This window comes from Notamacropus eugenii, chromosome 7, assembly GCF_028372415.1.
Source record: "Notamacropus eugenii isolate mMacEug1 chromosome 7, mMacEug1.pri_v2, whole genome shotgun sequence".
Classification (NCBI taxonomy): Eukaryota; Metazoa; Chordata; class Mammalia; order Diprotodontia; family Macropodidae; genus Notamacropus; species Notamacropus eugenii.
In genome coordinates this window covers 135567893-135589066 of record NC_092878.1, presented here as the reverse complement: position 1 = coordinate 135589066, position 21174 = coordinate 135567893, and the positions used below count along the sequence as shown (strand labels likewise).

At 37.0% G+C, this 21174-nt stretch overlaps 1 protein-coding gene across 2 annotated transcripts in view; it reads left to right on the top strand.

The window, feature by feature from the left end:
- Nucleotides 1-21174, top strand: part of STPG2 (sperm tail PG-rich repeat containing 2) — a 579741-nt gene that overhangs the window by 306905 nt on the left and 251662 nt on the right. For both annotated transcript variants that reach the window (XM_072624685.1, XM_072624686.1), the window contains exon 12: nucleotides 13184-13299. In XM_072624685.1, coding sequence (XP_072480786.1) covers nucleotides 13184-13299 — 116 coding nt within the window. The remainder of the gene's footprint in view (nucleotides 1-13183; nucleotides 13300-21174) is intronic.

Sequence of the window (21174 nt, the reverse complement as noted above, 5' to 3'; positions counted from 1 at the left end):
ATTTCATAGAGGGTGAGCAGGTATAGAACCAGAAAATACATAATTATAAGAATCACCTGTTCTTTATTTTTTCCATTATATACTCATCATGGTTCAGACAGACTTTTCACAGGTGTTTCATTTGGAATGAGAAGTTTTATTCTTTTATGATTTATGATTAAAATGTGGCATTTTGGTAAATAAATAAATGCTTGCTTGTGTATAATCTGCCTTTGAACCAGTGTTGTGAAGCAGGAGGAGTCTTTGACCTGTAGCACATAGTGCGGCAGCAGTGGCAGCAGCAGCATATATGATTGGGAAGGTAGTTTATTGTAAAGTTGTTTGGCCCAATAAACCAAAGCTTTTTTCAAGTTTTAAATCTAAAGCACCTAAAATATATCTAAAGCATCTAATGCAGAAATTGAACAAACTGACTCTTAAGTGAAGTTTTGTTTCACCTTATGATTCTTGAAGATTCAAAGAAAAGCAAATTTACCAAAATTCCTTTAAATAATTTCCTCTGTCTTGATGAGTTATGATTCAGAATGTAAATACTTATTAGTTTCAGCAGGATGCTAAGACCAGAAGACAGGCTATATTTTTTAATAATTGAAAGTGAAACTTCCCATTACAGTAGTGTTTGCATAATTGCCTTACCTGTTGCATTTAACCTTCATAAATCTTAAAAGCTGAAGTTGCAATTTTCAATTAGCTCCTTATAGAAATATTCACACAGTCATTAATAATAGTTTATGATATTGTATTAAACAGAAGCACTTAAAGTACATATTTTGGTTTATAAGAGAAATGATAAATTTAATTAACGTATAACATATATATATATAAAATTCTCATTTTATATAAAGATACCTAGTATTTCAAGTTCTTATTTTCTATAGTGTTTCACAGGTAGATGGCCTTTGTTCTATGACCTTACATGTCAGCTGAGAGAATAGAATAAAATATGCATTTCCACTAAAGTTATAGAACTGTGATTGTACATGCCAGAATCTACTTGTATTGTTACAGACCAGTGTCTAGGCACAGCCTGCCACTTTAAAGTTTTAAATGAAGGCTTTTAAAAAAATTTCTATCATTAACTATGTATCTGTTCCTCTTTGAACATCCATTCTAATCCTGAGCTTAAATTTAGTCTACTTTAAAGATTTCAAGAAGCCCCCTTTCCAACAGGACTAAGGAGAATTAAAGCCACAATTATGCTTTCTAGCAATACCACTATAATAATGTTGTCCTTATAAATTATGAAAAGTGAAATTTTAATGTAGAATATGTTCTTTCTTGACAAATTTAGAAATATGGTAATCTCAAATAAGAGAATATCCATTCATAAGTTTTTTTCATTTTATGAGCTTCCCAAACTCTGTTTTCTCATGCCAATATTTTGTATGGATGGGGTCAGGATCTCTATGCTTAGATAGAGAGAGGAGAAGAGTAACAGTGCTGGCTTCCATTTTTCTTTTTGATTACAATGATGCCGAGTTTCTCATCTGAGTCATCATTAGTTAAGATAGACAAGAGAAAAGAAGAGTCAAGAGAAAGATGGCAGAAATACATTTCAGGGAGTCAGCATGAAGATAACAAAATAATACCATAAGGAAAAGACTGATTACTATGGCAAATAGTTTGTTAGATACAACAATTCAATTTCAGGCAGCATAGCATCAGGTTCCCACTAACCACTCTATGATTCAAAATGAATGGATGCTCAAACAATTCTAGAGGTGGAGGGGAAAATTCGGAATCCAAAGAAAAGATCTGGACTGGAGAATATATGGAGAATGGGGAGATATGTGCATATACACATATACACACATGTATGCATGTGTGTATGTATACATATATGTATATATTTTATTTCTGAATATATATGTATATTATGCACTCATATGTTTCAGAGTCATCTGCTTAGAGGTAAGAATGGATAAACGAGAGTATGAAGAGAAAAAAGATGATGACCCCTTGGTCATCATCACAGAACCTTTGGGACCAAGGACCAAGACCTTTGGGAACACTTGCACAGTATTTGAGAAAACAAAGATACATCAGTGAAAAAGATTAGTAGGTAGGAAGAGAAACCAAAGAGGGCTTATTATGGAAGTAAAAAAAGCCAAAAGAAAATTGCGTGTATGTGCATGTGCCTATGTATGTGCGTGTGTGTGTATGTAGTAGGAGGAGTGATCAAAAGTGTCCAATGATCCAGATGAATCAAAGAGAAAGAGAACTGAAAAAGTCCATTGAATTTGACAATTACAATGTTTTAACGCAGTGATAGGGAAGCCAGACTATAGGGTATTGAGTTGTACATAAATGGTTAAGAGAAGCAGAGAAATTCTACAATTTCATCAGTATAGGGGAGGACACATGATGACAGAATGAAAGCAAGGTTTATTTAGGATAAACCTAGGAATGTTTGCACGTAGAGAGGAAGGATTCTGTAGACAAGAAAACATCGAAAATGAGAGAGAAGAAATGATCAATAGATCAAGGACCTAGAGCAGTGGTTCTCAAAGTGGGGACTTCTAAGGGTGTCTGAGATGCTTTCAAAGGGTCTGGGAGGTCAAAACTACTTTCATAATTTCTAAGGTATTTTAATTTTTAATATGTTAAGTATTAAGAGATCTAATCCACATAAAAGCTCTTGGGGGAGTCCTCAACAAACCGTGTAATGGGGATCTGTGACCAAAAAGTTTGAGAACTGCTGTCCTACAATTTGGGATATGATTAAGAAAAGAAAGTGAGGGAAAGATACAGAGTCAGAGCAATGGAGGACATATGGGAAAATATAAAACAGATGGCCTCACTCTATTGTGTGGTAGATTTGCAGATTGATTTGGTAGTTTAGGGAAAGTGGAGAAGGTTTGGAAAAGCTACTATTGGAAAGCAAACAAAAATAATTAGGATTTTTGTACAGGAGTGAAGGCTCCAATGAAAGGATGTGATGTGAATGTGTCCTTGACTCAGCATGACCTTGTGTCTTCCCTCATCAGTGCGTGATGACTTGGGAACTAGAAGAGAGAAGATGGAAGCGGACGTTACACATGAGAATTAGCAAGGAGGCAAAAGGACAGGGGAGCAAAGAAGTTAGGGGCTAAAATGGCTAATGATAGAGTTAAGAATTTAAAGGGAAGGAAATGAAACCACTCTAGCACTGAGCAAGGGACGTGGACAATAAGCGAGTATTGATGGAATGGAAGTCAATATTAGTTTGATTAGCAGGAGAAGTGAAATGGCAGGTGAGGGAGAAGGATATTTTTTAATTAAAAAAGATAATCTTGAAGTTCATTATTTTGAATATGAGAGTTTCAGGTAGGCTTTGGACCTAAGGTGTGACTGCCTTAGTGAATGTCTAAGTGACTCCTCTAACATCCTGACCTCTCAGTTTCTCAGTCTCCTCAATTCCTAAGAAATCCATCTCTAGACATCTGCTGGGTGATCTAGTTAGGGGTCAGAATACAGATTGAGTTTAATAAAATTACAGAGATTAGGTGAGGAGGAGTTTGTGGTTTGCCAGCCTTGAACACACATCAGCAGAAGCTTGAGGAATGAATCCACTTCTCTGTTTTAAATAAAAATATAGATGTAATGGTATATTTAAAAATCCAATCTCCCAGGTGAATTCCATCTGTGGCATCCTCCTTCTGATGGATTTATGAACTTAGCATAACTTACCAGGATTCTCTAGAATTGGAGTGTAATAACATCATTTTGATAAAAAAAATACTTCCTGTTCAAGTCTTGGGATTGAGATGTAATTGGACTGAATTTCATTGGCCAAGGATTAGTATCACTTAGTAATTTACCTGGGCAAACCATAGTCAATATATTGCTTCTACTCCAAGGTAAAGAGCAGCTAGGTACACAGTAGTTGGAGCACTGGGCTTGGAATGAGGAAGATCCATCTTCCTGAGTTCAGATGTTGCTTGGCACTTCCTAGCTGTGTGACCCTGGGAAAGTCACTTAACCTCATTTGCTTCAATTCCTGCTCAGTGTGTGTGTTCTTCCTTCATTGGCGAAGAAGACCATGCCATCAGAGAAATGATGACATGACTTGCACTTGACTTTGTTTTGAGTGAGGGAGGGCTGTGCAGGTCATCAGCCTCACTTCTCCTCCAGAGCCATCTGAATCCAGTGACCAGATATTCATCAGAATGATTGAAGATGACCCATGATGAGGCAGTTGGAGTTCAGTGACTTGCCCAAGGTCACACAGCTAGTGAGTGTCAAGTGTCTGAGGTGAGATTTGAAATCAGGTCCTCCTGACTCCTACACTGGTGCTCTATCCACTGTGCCACCTAACTGCCCCTTCTCCTCAGTAAAATGAGCTGGAGAAGGAAGTGACAAACAGCTCTCTCACCTTTGCTAAGATAACCCCAGATGGGCCATAAAGAATTGGAAACGACTGAACAACAAAAAACCTAGCAAATTTAAGGTATTTGTGAGGTTATTATGCATGTAGTATTCCTTCTAGTATAGTGGTGGGGAACCTGTGGCCTCAAGGCCACATGTGGCCTTCTAGGTCCTCGGGTGCGACCTTGTGATTGAGTTCAAGTTTTACAGAACAAATCTTTTTATTAAGGGATTCAATCAAAGGGCCACATTTGAGGACTTGGAGACCCACATGTGCTTCCTCACCCTGTACTGTACATTGTACATTGTCTTTGAAGGTAGGGGGCATGCCTTAATGATTTCTGTATTCCCTGAACCACCTAGTACAGTACATAACCCATGAAAAGAATTCCATAATGTTTGACTGAACTGAAGTGATCATTAAATGTAATCTGTACAGAAAGGTATATGTACCCAACATACTGGGGGAAGTACTATGAATTGAGATCTACTATTCATGGACATGGGGGTTAGACAATTATAAAAGGAAAAAAAAATGAGACCTTGGAGAAAAGAAGAAGAAATGAGATCCTGAAAGTGGACAAGTACAATGTGATAGTGATGTCCAGGGTGGGCTGTTCTGGGGAAAGTTTGATATGAAATGTGAATAAAGGTAAGCAGAGAAGGGTGGGGAACTATGAAGTGAAGTTATGAAATGAACCATCAATATGGATGTTAGAGAGGCTGATATTTAAATAGATGGATAGACAGACAGAAGAGTGGATAGACAGATACATAGATAGATGATAGATAGATGAATAAACATTTATTGAGCAGTTACTCTGGGCAAGGGTCTGTGCTAAGCACTGGGGATATGAATATATGTAATCAAGATAGTGCCTGGCCCCAAGGAGCTTACATGCTACTGAAAGATGGGAACACACAAAAGGAAAGTGAGAAGAAGTAGGAGTGGGAAGGTGGCCTGGAAGTATTCTATAAACCTGCTTCCTGATATGATTTAAGCAAAAGCTCAACTGCCAGACTGGGTGACCCAGGGATGAAGGGTAAGGCTGGGAGGAGGAGGCAGGAGGAGTGAAATGAAAATGAGGACGATTATCAGAGTGTAGGCAGTATGGTGAGAAGATGATAAGGGCAATTTTGAGAGATGCTGAACTCAGTGTTTGTTTCCCTGCTCTTTCTTTCCTATTTCAAAATTTCTAATTCCATTAAAAAATTTCTAATTCCTTTTTGTCTTATCATTTGTCATTTCCTTCTCAGGTTCATTTTGCTGATGAGGAAACTGAGGTAAACAGGCTTCAGTGACTTGCCTGGGGTCACACAGCTAGTAAGCGTCTGAGTTCAGATTTGAACTCAGGTCTTTTGGTCTCTAGGCCAGGTCTCTAGCCTCTGTGCCACCTAACTACCCTTTAAATTTCCTAACTCTTAGCGTATTTTGCAGTGCCTGCTGTAAAAGTCTTCATACTTGAATCAATATTGACTCAACATTGAGTGTACTTTTTCTCGTCGTGCTCCCCAGACACAAGAAAGGACTGCTGGGAAAAGGTACAAAGCCATGTAAAACTGACCCACTACAATTTCATGCTATTTAACCTCAGTTCTCACTGTACCTCAGCAAGTTTTGATTCTTCTTTGATTCCCCAATCACTCTTTATGACAACTGTTCCAAACCCTTCTCCTTTCCTCAGAAACCCCAAAGATATCATTGTCATAGCTGTAACCTCAGAGTTGTCTTTATGACCTTTCAGGGAAAATTAAGGCCATCTGGTATGAACTCTTCAATCTTCTCTTGTCTCTGTTTCAGGTTATCTGTCCCCTAAGTCCATTTCCCCTGTCCTCTCTCAGAGAAAGAGGTGTCCTTCCTTTTCACAGTTAACCTCTTTGTTACCTGACTTGTCTAGGAGCTTAGCACTTCAACTATATCCCTCTACTCTCACCCAGCCCCCTTTTTATAGCGTCTCCAACTTTTCCCTCTCCATGGACTTCTTTCCCTCAGTCTCCAGATATGAAATTTTCACCTATTCTGGAAAGCACAAGACAAGATGATAAAACATTTTCTTGACCTTACTTCATTCCCCTGTGTGACATCGTATTCCCTGACTTTCTTTCACTGATAAACTTTTAAAGTTTCCTATGCCTATTGTTTCCATTGCCCCTCACTACTTATTCACTCCATAATTCCCTGCAGCCCAATTTCTATGTTTATTGCTCTCCTGAAAGTGCAGAACCACTTCCCAGTGGTTATCTCTGATAACTTCATCTTACTTAGCATTCTTCTTGGCCCCTCTGTAGTGATATGACACCCTGATCTTCTGAAATTCAGTTCTCACCTGGCTTCTGTTTCAGTACACTAGTCTTACCTTTTTCACTACTCTTTCTCTCTCTCTTCTCTCTGTCTGTCTGTCCGTCTGTCTGTCTGTCTGTCTCTCTTTCTCTCTCTCTCTCTCTCTCTCTTCTCTCTCTCTCTCTCTCTCTCTCTCTCTCTCTCTCTCTCTCTCTCTCTCTCTATCTATCTATCTATCTCTCGTGTCTTCTCTGTTTTCCACTTTCCATTCCTTGGAAATACGACCCAAGATTCATTCCTTCCTTCAACTTCAGCAAAACTTTATTTAATACTTAATCTGAACTCTAGCAGACATTGCAAGGTGGGGATAGAAATGAGGACAGCGAACACCAATTAAATAAGAAGAAGTCATTTGCCTCATGAAACTCAAAAACAAATGCTCAAACAGAAATTGCTACTTGACAAATATAGAAAAGGGATGTAAACCAAGTGTTAAGTAGAAATTTTTTCATCTCTCGTGTTAGACATATTACAGTAAAAATTAGTCAATACAACGGTCTTCTCTTTATGTTTCGTTTCTTCTTGTAGTCATTTGCTGAGAATCTACAATGTCCATAAAACTGTTAAAAGGGGATGCAAAGAAATATCAGATATAGTCTATATTTTTAAGGAAGTTACATTTTACTGGGCACATTAAAAGCATTTCTGAAAAGGTAAATGATAATTTAAGGGATATTGTGTCCAGAAATAAGAGAGATAATAATCCTAGTATACTTTTCTTGGTCAGGATATATCCTACCAGGTCTTGGGCATCACACTTTAGAAAGGACATAGGCAAGGTAGAGAGTATTTAGAAAAGTTCAACTACTTTGGTGAGGAAACTTGAAACCATGGCATGTGAGAATCTGGAAAAGTAAATGAAGAGATTTGACTTAGGCAAGAGAAGATGTACGGAGAATGTGGTAGCTGTCTTCTGGGACTTGAAAGGCTTCAAAGTGAGAAAGGATTAGCCTCATTCTGCTTAGCCCCAGAGGAAAGCAGATAGAAGTTTTTAAAATGCCAATTTCAATATAATATAGAGGAAAAAAATCACCTTCCTAATCATTTGAACTACCCAAGAGCAGGATTGAATGTTTCTGAAGGTAGTGAGTTCCCTGTTACTGGAAGTCTTCAAGTGAATACAGTTTGGTCAAATATCAGTGATGTTGTAAAAGAGATTTCCATTTCAGGCATGAGTTGGTTAGATGAGTTCTCAGGTACATTCCAACTCTGAGTTGCCATAATCCTATTCTGAAAAAGTTTAAGAAGGCAGAAGTTATCTTAGATGGGGAAAATAAATGCTGACTTGCATCTTGCTAGAAAGGCCTAATTGTGTAAATAAAAGTACTCACTATTATTAGTTTATAATGTTTCAAAGTCTGAATTTTAAAGGACAAAAAAGAGGGTGTCAGGATGCTCAATTTTAGTAATATTTAAACGTGTAATGTGAATAAATCATGTATGCAAATGATTAGTATTTATGAAACTACAGAAAATAAAAACTGGGGAAGGGACTCATTATTTAACATGTATTGAGAAAACTTATTTGGCAGTCTCAAAGGAGAGGGATTGAGACTCACATCTCACATCATACAGCTTATTGATTTCTCCTGAGGGACTCAGTTTTTTTTAACTATTAAAAAGGTGGAAAAATAATGTAGAATAATTTAATTGTAGAAGGTAGATTTCAGTCAAGTGAGGAATTATTAGGGACAACATAGAAGTCCTTCAGTAGGTGAAAATTAAAAAAAAATCCAATATTCTATATACCCAAACCTATGGAATTAAAAAAAGGAAAAACAGGTTAGGAAAACATTCATAGAAAATATGACAGATAAAAACTTAACATGTGATACATATGAGAAACACTTAAAACGTCCCATGGATCATCCGAAGCTGACAGTGGATAACATGTCAGAAGATATGGAGAGAAAATGTTCTTTTTCTATTCCTTCTTTTCTTTTTGATATAGCTTGCATTTACGTTAACTTCTAGATGTATACCACACCTTTCCCTACCCAAAGATCTATCTATCCCTTGGTATCAAAAACAAAAAAAAGGAAAGAATCATTCAGCAAAATTAATGAACAAATGACTGAATATAACAGCATATGAAATTTCCATACTCCAGCCCCCACCTCTGTAAAGAAGGGAGGAATGGTGATCTTCTCATCTCTTCATCTCAGTCAAGATTGGTTGTTTTCTGTCCACAGAGTTCATTTTGGGGTTGTTTTTTCTTGTGCATATTATCTTAATGGTCATTTAGTTTCTATGAACATATATTCTTCTATCCCCCTTTTTATTATGAGTTTGGCAAATATCAGTTAACATACACATTTCCATATACAAATAAGAAAAGAGACAGAGGGTAATATATGAAACTATGAATCTATTACATGTAGTTTGTTCCTTTTTTTTAGAAAGTATATATTGCATTTAGCACAATAGTAGCCAAACTGCCCTGCTTTTTTGTTTCCCCTGTCTGGTCTTCCTTCTCTCTTCTGTGTTTTTAAAAAATGTTTTATCAACATTTTTCCTCTACCATTTTTCCTTTTATACTCCCTCTTAACACTTCCTACCAAAATGAGAACCCTCCTCATAACCAATAACTAGATGAAGCAAAATGAAATCACACATTGATCTTGCCTTAAACTGTATATTTCATTCTCTATCCAGCACACCTGCCAAGAGGTAAGAACCGTACCTCAACATCCGTCTTCTAGAGTTTGAATGGCTCATTGCATTAGTTACAGTTCCTAAGTCTATGAACAGAAAAGGGGAAAGAAATTAATATTCCTTTACCATGGACAGAATTTTTTCAAGTTATGAAACTGAAAACTGGCAAGACTTAAGGATCCATTTCTTTAATTGGTGGTGGAATTGCAAGTTGTTAGATCTTGGGGACAGTGGTATTGCGGTACTTAGGAGAAGTTACAGAAATCATCATTTCCTTTGACCCAGGAATTCCATTGTTGGGAATACATCCTGCAAGAGTAATCAAAAAGCAAAACACAAAATAGACTTTGTTTTCATAAAGATTTTCAGAGCAGCAATGTAATTACAACCACCCCCCCACCCCACCCCCCCACACGCACACACAGGATTGTGGGAAGATGGCAGAGTAGGTCAGAAAATCCCAAGCTCTCAAGATTTTCCCCACAAAAGAGATAAAATAGCACCCGATGATATTGTGGGTAAAATAAGTAAGACTAGGGAGCACAACGGGGGGTTTTCCTGGGACAATTTGAGAAGGTCAGAATTAAAATCCCAGGATGTCATTTGGTCCCTGTGAACAGCAAACACCTCCAGACTAGGGTCCCTTTAGACAACAAGCAGCAAGCCCTGGGGTTAGTTGGTTTGAGAGACTGCCTTGGCCACAGCAACTTTTACCCCAGGATAGAGAGGGGAGTTGGACAGCTGAGCACAGGAAGATTAAGGAATCTCTTCTGACAAGGACTGCCACACCCAGCTGTGCTGGGGAGGGTGGTTGGGAAGGAACCAGAATGTGCCAGATGAGTACAGAAGCAATGTGGCAAAATGCCCCTGGCTCCAGGCACTTTAGGAGGTTAGAGGGTTGACTTTGGTTCCAGACAAGAGGGGAGAACTGAAATCTGGGGCAAGAGGCACCATCCCCCACACCCCAGGGCTAGATGTGATTACAAAATTTAATCTATTACCACAAAAAAATGCACAGGCAAAGGAGAAAGAATTAACCATAGAAAGCTATCATAGGAGTAGAGAAGACTGGGGTTCAACTTCAGAGGAGCATATTAAAGTAAAGAAACCCCCAAAGAATAATGTCAAATGGTCATCTGCCCAAAAATCAAATGACACAGATGGAGGAAAAACTAAAAAAAAAAAAAAAAAAAAAAAAGAATAATGCAAGAAAAACAAGAAGATTATGAAAGGAAAGTCAACCAATTAGAAAAGAAGATCAGGAATCTTAAGAAAGAAAATGACACCTTGAAAATTAGAATTGTGCAAAGTAAAGCTGGTGAAATTATAAGAGATCAAGAAATAATTCAACGAGTTGTGAGTAATGTAAAAATAGAAGAGAAAGTGAAACATCTTATAAAAAAACAACACATTTAGAGAATAGATCAAGAAGGGAAAACAAAAATAATTGGACTAACTGAGAGCATGACAAAAAAGAATCTTGATACGATAATACAAGAAATATTTTTTTTAAATGTCCTGCAGCATTAGAACAAGGGAGGAAAGTAGAAGTAGAAAAAATCCATCAATCATCAGTTGAAACAGATGCTATGAGGAGAACTTGTAGGAATGTCATAGTCAAATCCTGAAACCCCCAGCTCAAATATAAAATACTAAAAGCAGCAAGAATAATACAATTTCAATAAGATGGTGCCACAATTAGAATCACACAAGATCTAGCAGCAGAGACATTAAAGGACTGCAGATCTTGGAACACTATATATGGAAGATCAAAAGAACTGGGCCTCCAAGCCAAAAATATCATACCTTGCAAGGTTAAGTATTATCCTGAATGAAAAAGTAATGGACATTTGATCAACTGTCAGACTTTCAAGACTTTGTTAAAGAAAAACCTGAGCTTAATTAAAGATTTAATATACAAGATCCAAGAGAAATATAAGGTGCATATCAAAGACTGATTATAAGGGATTCAATAAGAACAGACCATTTACTTTTTACATATGTAAATGTAAAATGCATATCTGAGATTCTTGTTAATAATTGGGTCACTCATAAGAAAGATTAGGGTAAACCTAAGCATGATATGAATTTAAAAAGTAAGACCATTTAAGAACAGCTAAAAAGAGTAATTATTTTATACAAATGAGGTGCAAGACAAGAATTGATAAAGAGAATTAGATGAGGGAGGAGGGCTGGTACTTCTGATAACCTACTTTCGTAGGGAATGAGTTTGAGAGGGAACAATACGTATATATTTAGGACAGTATAAAAGTCTTCTAAATTCAGGAAAAATTAAATAGTAGGGGGCAAGGAGAGGGGAGGAGGACAAGGGAGGGATCTTTATAGGAGAGGGTGAGGGAGTAGGTAAAGGGGGGTATAGAAAGGCATTTAGATTTATGGGAATGGGTGGATAAGAGAGGCATCCTTGGAGGGGGGTAGGCAAGTAATAGGAGGGCAAGATAGTGGGTAGAAGTCAAGGAGGCAGGAGGGATAGGAAACAAGAGATATGCACTGGCATAAAAATAAAGATCAGGAGTAGGATTTGTTTGGAAAAGTACATGTCCATATATGTATATGTGTATGTATATATCTATAGCTATAGAGAAATATATTCACACTTAATTGTAGTCTTCTGTGGGGAAAAGCAAAGTAAAAAAGTGCACAGTAGAAAATGAAAAATAGCTTATAAGGAAGCAAAAAAAAAAAAAAGATGGACCGTTCTCAACACAACATATAGTAATTATCATACAGGCTTTCTTGAAATGAAAATTTATTGTTGCATATTTTGAATCCTCTCTTATGTTTTTCTATGCATATGACATGTTTTTTCTTCTTTCTTTATATTTAAGTTTTAGTATTTAAGTTTATGATATGTTTTCGTTTCTTTATTATGTATTTGTGTTCTGGTGTTTGAGTCTAAAATAAAAATGAAGAAAAACACACAAATCATTGGAAGCAATATGAGTATTAAATAGCAGGGGAATGTTTAAATACATTATGGAACTCACTATAGTGGAGTATTGTGATGTGATTAAGTTGGGTAAGTATAAGGTATGCAAAGAAATCTGGGAAAGTCTTTATGAAATAATACAAAGTGAAAAAAATGTAGAAGCAGAAAATGGAGTGTGGAGGTGTATTGCCAAGGCAATATTCATAGTACTGAGGGTAACTATGAATATGCTGGTTCTTAATCACAAAGTGTAACAGGCGCTCCACATAGAAGGCAGCAGAAAAACATTTACTCTAACACCAGAAAGCCAAAACCAAACCAGAAAGCCAAATCGATCATAGTAGCCAAGAAATCAATACATATTAGCGCAGAGGAGGACAATACCATTCCCAGGTCTCCCCTGCCATGCCGTGCTGGGGCCTTCTCACAAGCAAGCACTCCCAACTGTAACCTTGCCTACATGCCTCCTCTCTGCTCCACCCCAACCCCTCCCACCAACTTCCTCATGGTTCTGCTCCATACTTTCTGTTTCTCCTGTTCTGCAAGCTCCTCTCAACACGTGACTTAAGCTTCCATGTGATTTAAAAGGAAAAGATCTTTGAATTAAGCAAAAATACATGAACAGTACAGGAAGTACCTTAGCTATAGAAGAAAAAGGCAACAAGAATGAAGGAGCAGAGTTCTGTTGAGAATTTGGAGGTTTTCGCTGAGAAAAGGATACTTTATGCATTGAAATAAAGTATTTTAAATGTAAATGGTTATTAAACATGATTATACCAATATTCATTGTTTAATGTTAAGAAAAATAATGAAACATAAGAATTTAAGATAAATTTTTAGTTGTTTAAAAAAATCATCCTTTACTTACCAAGTTCTATGTTTCTCCATAGGACCTGCTTCATACAATCCAGTTTTCAAGACATGTCCTAAGTTGTCCTTATTTCTAAAGAAAGAAAAGCGCTTTGTGGAACCTAAGAGTATAACTCCTGGTCCTGGAACTTACAAGGTGTGTCCATAATGCTTTATTTTCATCTATGTCATATTTTTAGAGTACTTGCCAGAAATGTAGGATTTACTGTGTTTTGATTTGGTGTTTGATAATTGTCAAAACTCTAGCAGGGAAGGGGAGGCTTGATAATTCACTAATCTGAAATGGTATAAAAATTATTCAAATATATCACAGCACTTTTTTGCATGTGAATATTTATGTAGGAGGATTAGCTATTTCTTGCATTGCTACTTTGAGATCTTTCATGTAAGTTTTTATTGAACTGATGTATTGATTCAAAGGAAATCATGATTTAGTCAGTTAATGGAACACTGCTTATTTTTGGTGAACTTGGCTACTTTAATTGAGAATCTTAATCAACAAAGGCTGCTTTTATGCCTCTGGACTTTATGATAATCAAAAAGGAAACTAAAGGAAGTGTAGGATTTTAAAAATCTGATTCATAATTGCTTTTTTTTATCTTGTTAACTTATGGAGGGGTTCACCATAATAGTTCTCTATTTTTTCTTCACTTGGCTAATTTTATAATGCTGAAATATTTTAATTTTTCTTGTTAGAAACTCTTTCAAGAATGAGTTCTATGTGATTATATAACTAACTCTCCCTTGCAGGATTAATTATAATCGATTGATTTATAGAAATTTTTCTAGAATTTGTAGTAGCTTCGCATGCTGAACCTTACGTGCTTAATAACTTCTCCCCCGTGTCAAAGGTAAGGTTTTTGAGAAATATGGCTTTAAGGATGCAGTTCATTGTCCTAAATAAAGTAAATGTATGTCATGATGAATCACATGATAAAATGTTTTTCTTGAACTGACAAAGAAAAATAAGCCTGCAAAAACGTTATGAATATCATTTGGTGTATGAGTATTGAGTTACGTAAATTTTTATAGTCATTAATGAATTGTCAATGATTTCAAATGACTGTGTATCTTTAAAAAGTATGAATTATGTGATTAAACACAGTTATTTACTGATGTAACCTGATCTGGGATAACACTGAATAAAATCCAAACTCCTCAGGCTTTATTTTAAGGTCCTTCATATTCCTGATAAAACTTTCAAGTCTACATTCATACTAGTCAGGAGAGTTTGTAGTGCAGTGGAAAAAAAGACTATATTCATTGTGAGAAAGCCTGGGTTCAAATTCCAGCTGTGCTCCTTCATTTCTTGATCAGGTTATTTTTATTTCTCCTTATCTGTCAAGGATAAGGGAGTTAAATTGGATGATTTCTCATTCCTTGTCCAGCTCTCTCTTCCTGTGCTCTGTTTCAGAACAATTGGATTATTCAGTATTTCCCAATCCACTCTTACCTTCTGTCTTCATTCATTTGGCCCATATGCCACATCTCAAATGCCATTTTCAATACCTCAAATGGCTTTCTCCCAACATTTCACCAATTGAAATCTTTATCTCACTTAAGGCTCAGCTTAAATACTTTCCTTGAACCCTCCAACTCGAAGTCGTGCTTTCCTCCTCAAAATTTTTCCACTTTATTTAACGTCTCTTATTTAATTAATAATATTCTACATTAATTTATAATTATATGTTCTTACACTGTTTCACTGTTTGAAAGTGGAAATTTTTCATTTTTCATCTTTGTATTTATTAGTCCTTTGAACGTGGGCCAGATGCTCTACCCCAGGGAATCTGCAGAACATTGAATAGTGTTGAATCCAAGCTTTTACTTGATTTTCCAAAATGTTCCTGACTAGATGAAATTATAAGAAGTCAATGGAGGATAATCAGAGAGAAGCTATTTTTTGGTATTGTCTTTTCAGCATCTCAGGAAATCTTAAATGCATTGTTTCCCCCTCCAAAAAAAACTTATCAAAAAGTTATTTACAAAAGATAAAATAATTTTTGTCACATTAATTTTGAGAATATCTTTAAAAAGAACTTGAGCATTAGATATTTTAAAGAGATAATTAGTAAATGTGACTCAATTATGATCAATAGAATACCAATATTTTGAACTATGAGAATTAAAAGGTACATTTACAGGTCATGGATCATAAATTAAGAGCTGGATCACCTAGCCCAATCATTGCACTTCACATATGAGGAACACGGGAATTAAGTGACTTACTCAATTAGCGGTGAAGTTAAAAAGAAGGTATAAAATATTAAACGAAAAGAATTTTTTTTGTAGTGAAGAAGAAGAAAATGGAGATTATGAAAGTGTTTGAATATTACTCATTTTCCTTGTATCTTCCAAAGATATAACAGAGCTCTTTGCACATTGTAGTTGCTTCATAAATGTTTTGAATTGCTAAGTTTTAAGTTTGTGTATTTCTTTTAAGGGTAACAACCTTCCTTTTAGTGGGAAGTACAGATGTGCAAGGAACACAGGTGGAGAAGCATACAAATAAGGGTCATTAATATTGGGGTGCACATGCAGAAGCTGTTTAGGCCAAACCACACATGTGGAGGAATGCACACATAAAGACAGTACGTGAAGTCAGGACATAGTCCTGGAGGGACAGCTTCTACCTTCCTGGCTACAGAGCACTTGTCTTTCTGAAGATGTCACTATTTAGCTCCTACTGGGCCTGGTCCCCTTTGTTCTTACATTTGTGGCCTGCCATGTGTGCCTGGCTCTGTTTTTCGCTGTTTAGAATTACTTTGCTGAACTCAGAGTGGCTGTCAGCCGCTGCCGTGAATAGTAACTTTAGATACAAGGCTGTGGGCTTTTCTTGCTTTTGGTGCATGAACTCAGGGAAAACCATCCCTTCCATGGCTGATATTTGTTCTTTCACTGCCCTCACTGGCAGGTCTTTGTGGAATTGAGAGAGCATAGAAGGACAGATTAGACTTCCATGTCAGAAGCAAGATTTAAACCCAAGACTTTCTAACTCACAGTTCGATCCACCATATCATGGGTTTTATATCTGTATATGTAATATCATATAGATTCTAAATTTATTTAATTATATAAATTATAATATATTATACTTATATTTTATTTGTACGTACCAAGGGGCCTCTTACATGATCTACTCCTACTCTACCAAAGACAAAATACAATGGGCAGTTTGCTACTTCTAAGAGTCAGACTCATAGTATCCAAACTAGGCTGCCTCTGTATCACACCTTTGAAACTCCAAGTGGGCTGAGACCCCCCAAAACCCTTGGAATACCCTAGAACTCCTAAATGTTTTGAGAAACCTGGCATGTATCTTACTTGGGAAGTCCACTGAATCCTGGTTATGTGGTTATGGCATGGTGAAGGGAGCTGCTGCTCAGAGTTCTCATTGATTTTTATGTGTTTGAGGTAGATACTAATTAGAGTTATGTCTCCCTATGATCTGATCACCATTGACTAGACTGGGTTCCTAGAGGAACTTCTTGAACTGAATGAGACTTATAGGTCCACATGTGAACAGTTCTCCCAGTCTACCATAGGCTTTCACAGCTCAGAATCAGTCCAGAGGGTCACAGAGACACCGTAAGATCTGGGAGAAGCACCAGGAAGAGGATCAAGCCCTGCTAGCACCATTTTCCATAAACAGTATTACTGTTACATATCACCATCCCAGTACGTTCCCAGTTCTTTGTCAGTATATTCTGAAACTGAAAAATTGAGGTTAACTACAGACTCTTTCCTTGGAGATCTTCTAGAACAGACTGCATAGCTGCAAAGTAGTTTCCATGTAGGGCTACATAGGGCATTGTCATGGAGACGAGAGGGAAAAGTAACTTTGCCAGAGTCATTGATTAATGACTGGAGAGATGGGAGGCCGGGGAAAGATGCATTCTTTTCTCTGTTTTTCTAAGGGATAGCAATGTAGTTATTCTAAAATATTATACACATTATTTTGTGATTTCCATATTTGAAAAGGAATTATTATGAACATTACTTCATTATCAAAGATAACTCTTTTTAAATATTATAGTAATACCTGACATTTGTTTAGTGCATTAAGATTTGCAAAGCATTTGATGGAGATTCTATCTCTTGATCCTCACAACTCTGTAAGGTTGGTGCCATCATTATCCCCATTTTGTGAATGAGAAAACTGAGACTTGGAGGGAAGTGATCACACAGGATCACACTGCTCCTAAGTGTTAGAGACCTTCCTACTGAGTACTAATACTCTTGCTGCCCCACCATGCTGACGTATTGCCATGCTATGAAACTTATCAGAAAATGGATTATTCTTTTCATTTTCCATTGTAATATTTGCAAAATCTAGTTTAGATACCCTGATTTGCAGGTAGGTTAGAATTCAGGTTAATTAAAAATTGATAGATTAATAATTAATTATTCCTTATCCAAAGAAACTTGTGAGATAATCACCATCTTTGAAACATTCATTTCACTGGACAGTTTATCTTTTCAAAAATTTCAAATGTTCTTTTTCTTTGTTTTTTTTTTTTTGCTAATCTTGTTGAGAAAAGTATTTCATCTTGCCTTCTGAAAAATTCCTTATCTAGTAATTGACTCTGATGTCCTATGTCGTTCTTAGTATGGAATGGTTGTATGCCTGGATTTACAAGTTGCTCTGAGTGGCTGTTTTTAAAATATAAGTCTACTTTACTTGCATAACCAGTAATGATGGCATTCATCTTGGGAAAGAGAAGTAGAGCTTTGGTGTCCCCGAGTATGAAGGAGCCATGATGATGAAGTGCTAGTTTAGATAAAAATATATTGCTTTAGTAACTGCCCTATTGATTTAAATCTCCTTGAATCTAAAATCTGTTCTAAATTATTTCCTTTTGAAGTGGGAAGTCAACTTAGTCTTTTTTTCCACTCATTTTTAAAATGCATAACCTATCCAGGTATTTCTGAAGTCTTCCTGTTCTTCATTTCTCATAGTGCAATAGTATTCCATTACATTCACATACCATAACTTGCTCAGCCATTCCCCAGTTGATGGGCATTCCCTTGATTACTAGTTCTTGTCCACCAAAAAAGAGCTGCTATAAATATTTTTGTACATGTAGATCCTTTTCCTATTTTTATGATCTCTTTGGGATACAACCCTACAAGTGGTATTGCTGGATCAAAAGGAATTCACATTTTTATAACCCTTTGGGCATAGTTCCAAATTCCTCTCCAGAATGGTTGGATTAGCTCATAGCTCGAACAACAATGAATCAGTGTTCCAATTTTTCCATATCCTCCCCAATATTTATCATCTTCTTGTTTTGTCATGTTAGCCAATCTGATAGGTGTGATGTGGTACTTCAGAGTTATTTTCATTTGCACCTCTCTAATCAACTGATTTAAAGCATTTTTTTCATGTGACTATAGAAAGCTTTAATTTCTTCCTTTGAAAACTACCTGTTTATATCCTTTGGTCATTTATCAATTCGGGAATGACTTGTATTCTTGTATTTTTGACCCAGTTCTCCATATATTTTAGAAATGACGCCTTTATCACAGGCACTAGTTGCAAAAATTCTTTCCCAGTTTTCTGCTTCCCTCCGAATCTTGGTTGCATTGACTTTATTTGTGCGAAAACGTTTCAATTTAATGTAATCAAAATGATCCATTTTGTATTTCATAATGTTCTCTGTCTCTTGTTTCATCATAAATTTCTCCATAAATCTGACAAATAAACTACTCCTTGCTCACCTAATTTGTTTATAGGATCAGCTTTTATACCTAGATCGTGTCCCCACTTGGACTTTATTCTCGTTATGGTGTCAGGCATTGGTCTATGCCCTGTTTCTACCTCATTATTTTCCAGTTTCTCCAGCAGTTTTTATCAAACTATGAGTTCTTATCCCAGAAGATGGGGTCCTTGGGTTTATCAAACAGTAGCCTGCTATATTGATTGACTACTGTGACTTAAGTACCTAACCTATTCCACTGGTCTACCCCTCTATTTCTTAGCCAGTATCAAGTGGTTTTGATGATTACTGTTTTATAATATAATTTAAGATCTGGTATGTAGGCCACCTTCCGTAGCATTTCTTTTCGTTAATTCCCTTGATATTCTGGACCTTTTGTTCTTCCAGATGAATTTTGATATTGTTTTTTCTGAGTGAAGTGAGCAGAACCAGGAGAACATTATACACAGTAACAGCCACAGTATGCGAGGACTGTTTTTGATAAACTTAGTCCTTCACAACAATGCGAGGACCACTTCCAATATAAAACTGGGAGAGAACCAAACCCACCTTAAGCTATTTTTTATTTGTGGTATTCCTTTACAAGAAAAATACATAGAATAGCTAACATTTTTTTCTCCATTCTCTGAAAATGGATGCATATGCTTATTGATTTCCTAGACAAAACACAAGTTGTGTTGATAGGGTCCTATCTACAGTTAACTATCAAGAAGAGAAAGGTGAATGAGTTGGCATGTGTTGCTGTTGCTTTAGAGTTCTGCAGTTTTCTTTTGTAGGGAGCAGAACATAAAAGTGGTCTTTCAGAGTCCATTCCAAGTGGGGAGGAGGCCAGGTCTGGACCGATGATGGTTCTGAGGTAGGAACATAGTTTCTATAGAACAAAGTAAAGAAAGATTAATATCCATTTACCATATTCCATGATTGTCATTTACATTGGTCAGTGAGTGGGTATCTAGAATGGAGTCAAAAAGGGGTATAAGTTCAGACCAGAGGGAAAATTAGTCTGGAATGGGAGAGGCTATGGGTGAGGACTACAGGGATATAGGGAGGTGGAAAAAAAAAAACTGATTGTAACTAGACAACCTGAATGATCTGGCAGATGGGACCTGATTATGGAAAATCAACAAAAATGGGGATAGATTAGGGCCAGAGGAAGAGAGAAGCTTCCTGGGATGGATGGTGAAGTATGCAAGAATGCTGGAGGCATATGCAGGAAGAGGTTCTCTCCCAGTTTTACTTTGGATGAAACACTGCTTCCTTTGCTTGTGAGTTGAACTGGTTCCCTGGCTGTCAGGTGGCCTTCTGCTCAGTGCCTCAGAGGCTGAGGAGGGCCACACACAATGCTAACTAGGCTAAGGTAACCAATGATCTTCCTTTAAGCACTGGCATTTGGCAATGGGTGGAGCAGAATTTTTCTTCACAGGGTTTCTTCCCACAGAGTTCAGGAGACGTTAGTAGGAGAATATCTTTCCAAGATCAATAGGAAGTGAATCCATACTGAGGAATGCATTCTTGTTCCTTCTATATCCCTTCCTAATTAGTCTTTAGCCCCTTTGGAAGCTCTCTGTCTTTTCAATCCATCCCCCTACTGGATGGTTTGCCAGAAGTTTTCATGTTCCTTAATAGCCTTGTACCACTTAACCAACACAACTCTCTCAGTGGCCCTAGGTTTCCAGGTTCAGATTTCCACCACTGTGAGAATGTCCTCTCTAGCCACTGCCGGCCCCTCTCCAACCTACATGTTCCTCATTCCTTCTTCTCTCGGTTATTGGATAGGTGTAGGTAGGTCTGAGTCAGAGTGAATTCTCTGATGGGTGGACTTAGTACTTTCCCAGTGAGACTTCCTTCCATCTGGTACAAACTACCCATGATACTCCTTTCAAGGTGACTATCCATGGCATTCTGTCTCTTGAACCATAGGATTTTGTGTCTGAAGATCTGTTTGACTCCAACTGAATTTGCCCTATGCATCAGAATTCTTAGTTATAGCTCTGGGATCATATCCCTGATTACATGTAATTTCACACTTTGGTGACCAGGCCTTATAGGTCCTGGGATGTGATTTCCCCTTAACTGTTCTCTGCCCTTATGATGACTATGCCTGTGGAAACGTCATTCTGTTTTCCATGACTTCTATTACCACTTGGCTTAGCAGATCACTTTATGGTTGGAGAGTATTCTTTTCTCTTTGCAAAGAAAAAAAACCAGATGTGGAACAGAGAAAAGGATACAGTTGAGTTGGAGGCAGTAACCTCACATGCATGTACCTCATAGAGGAGTCCTGGATTTTG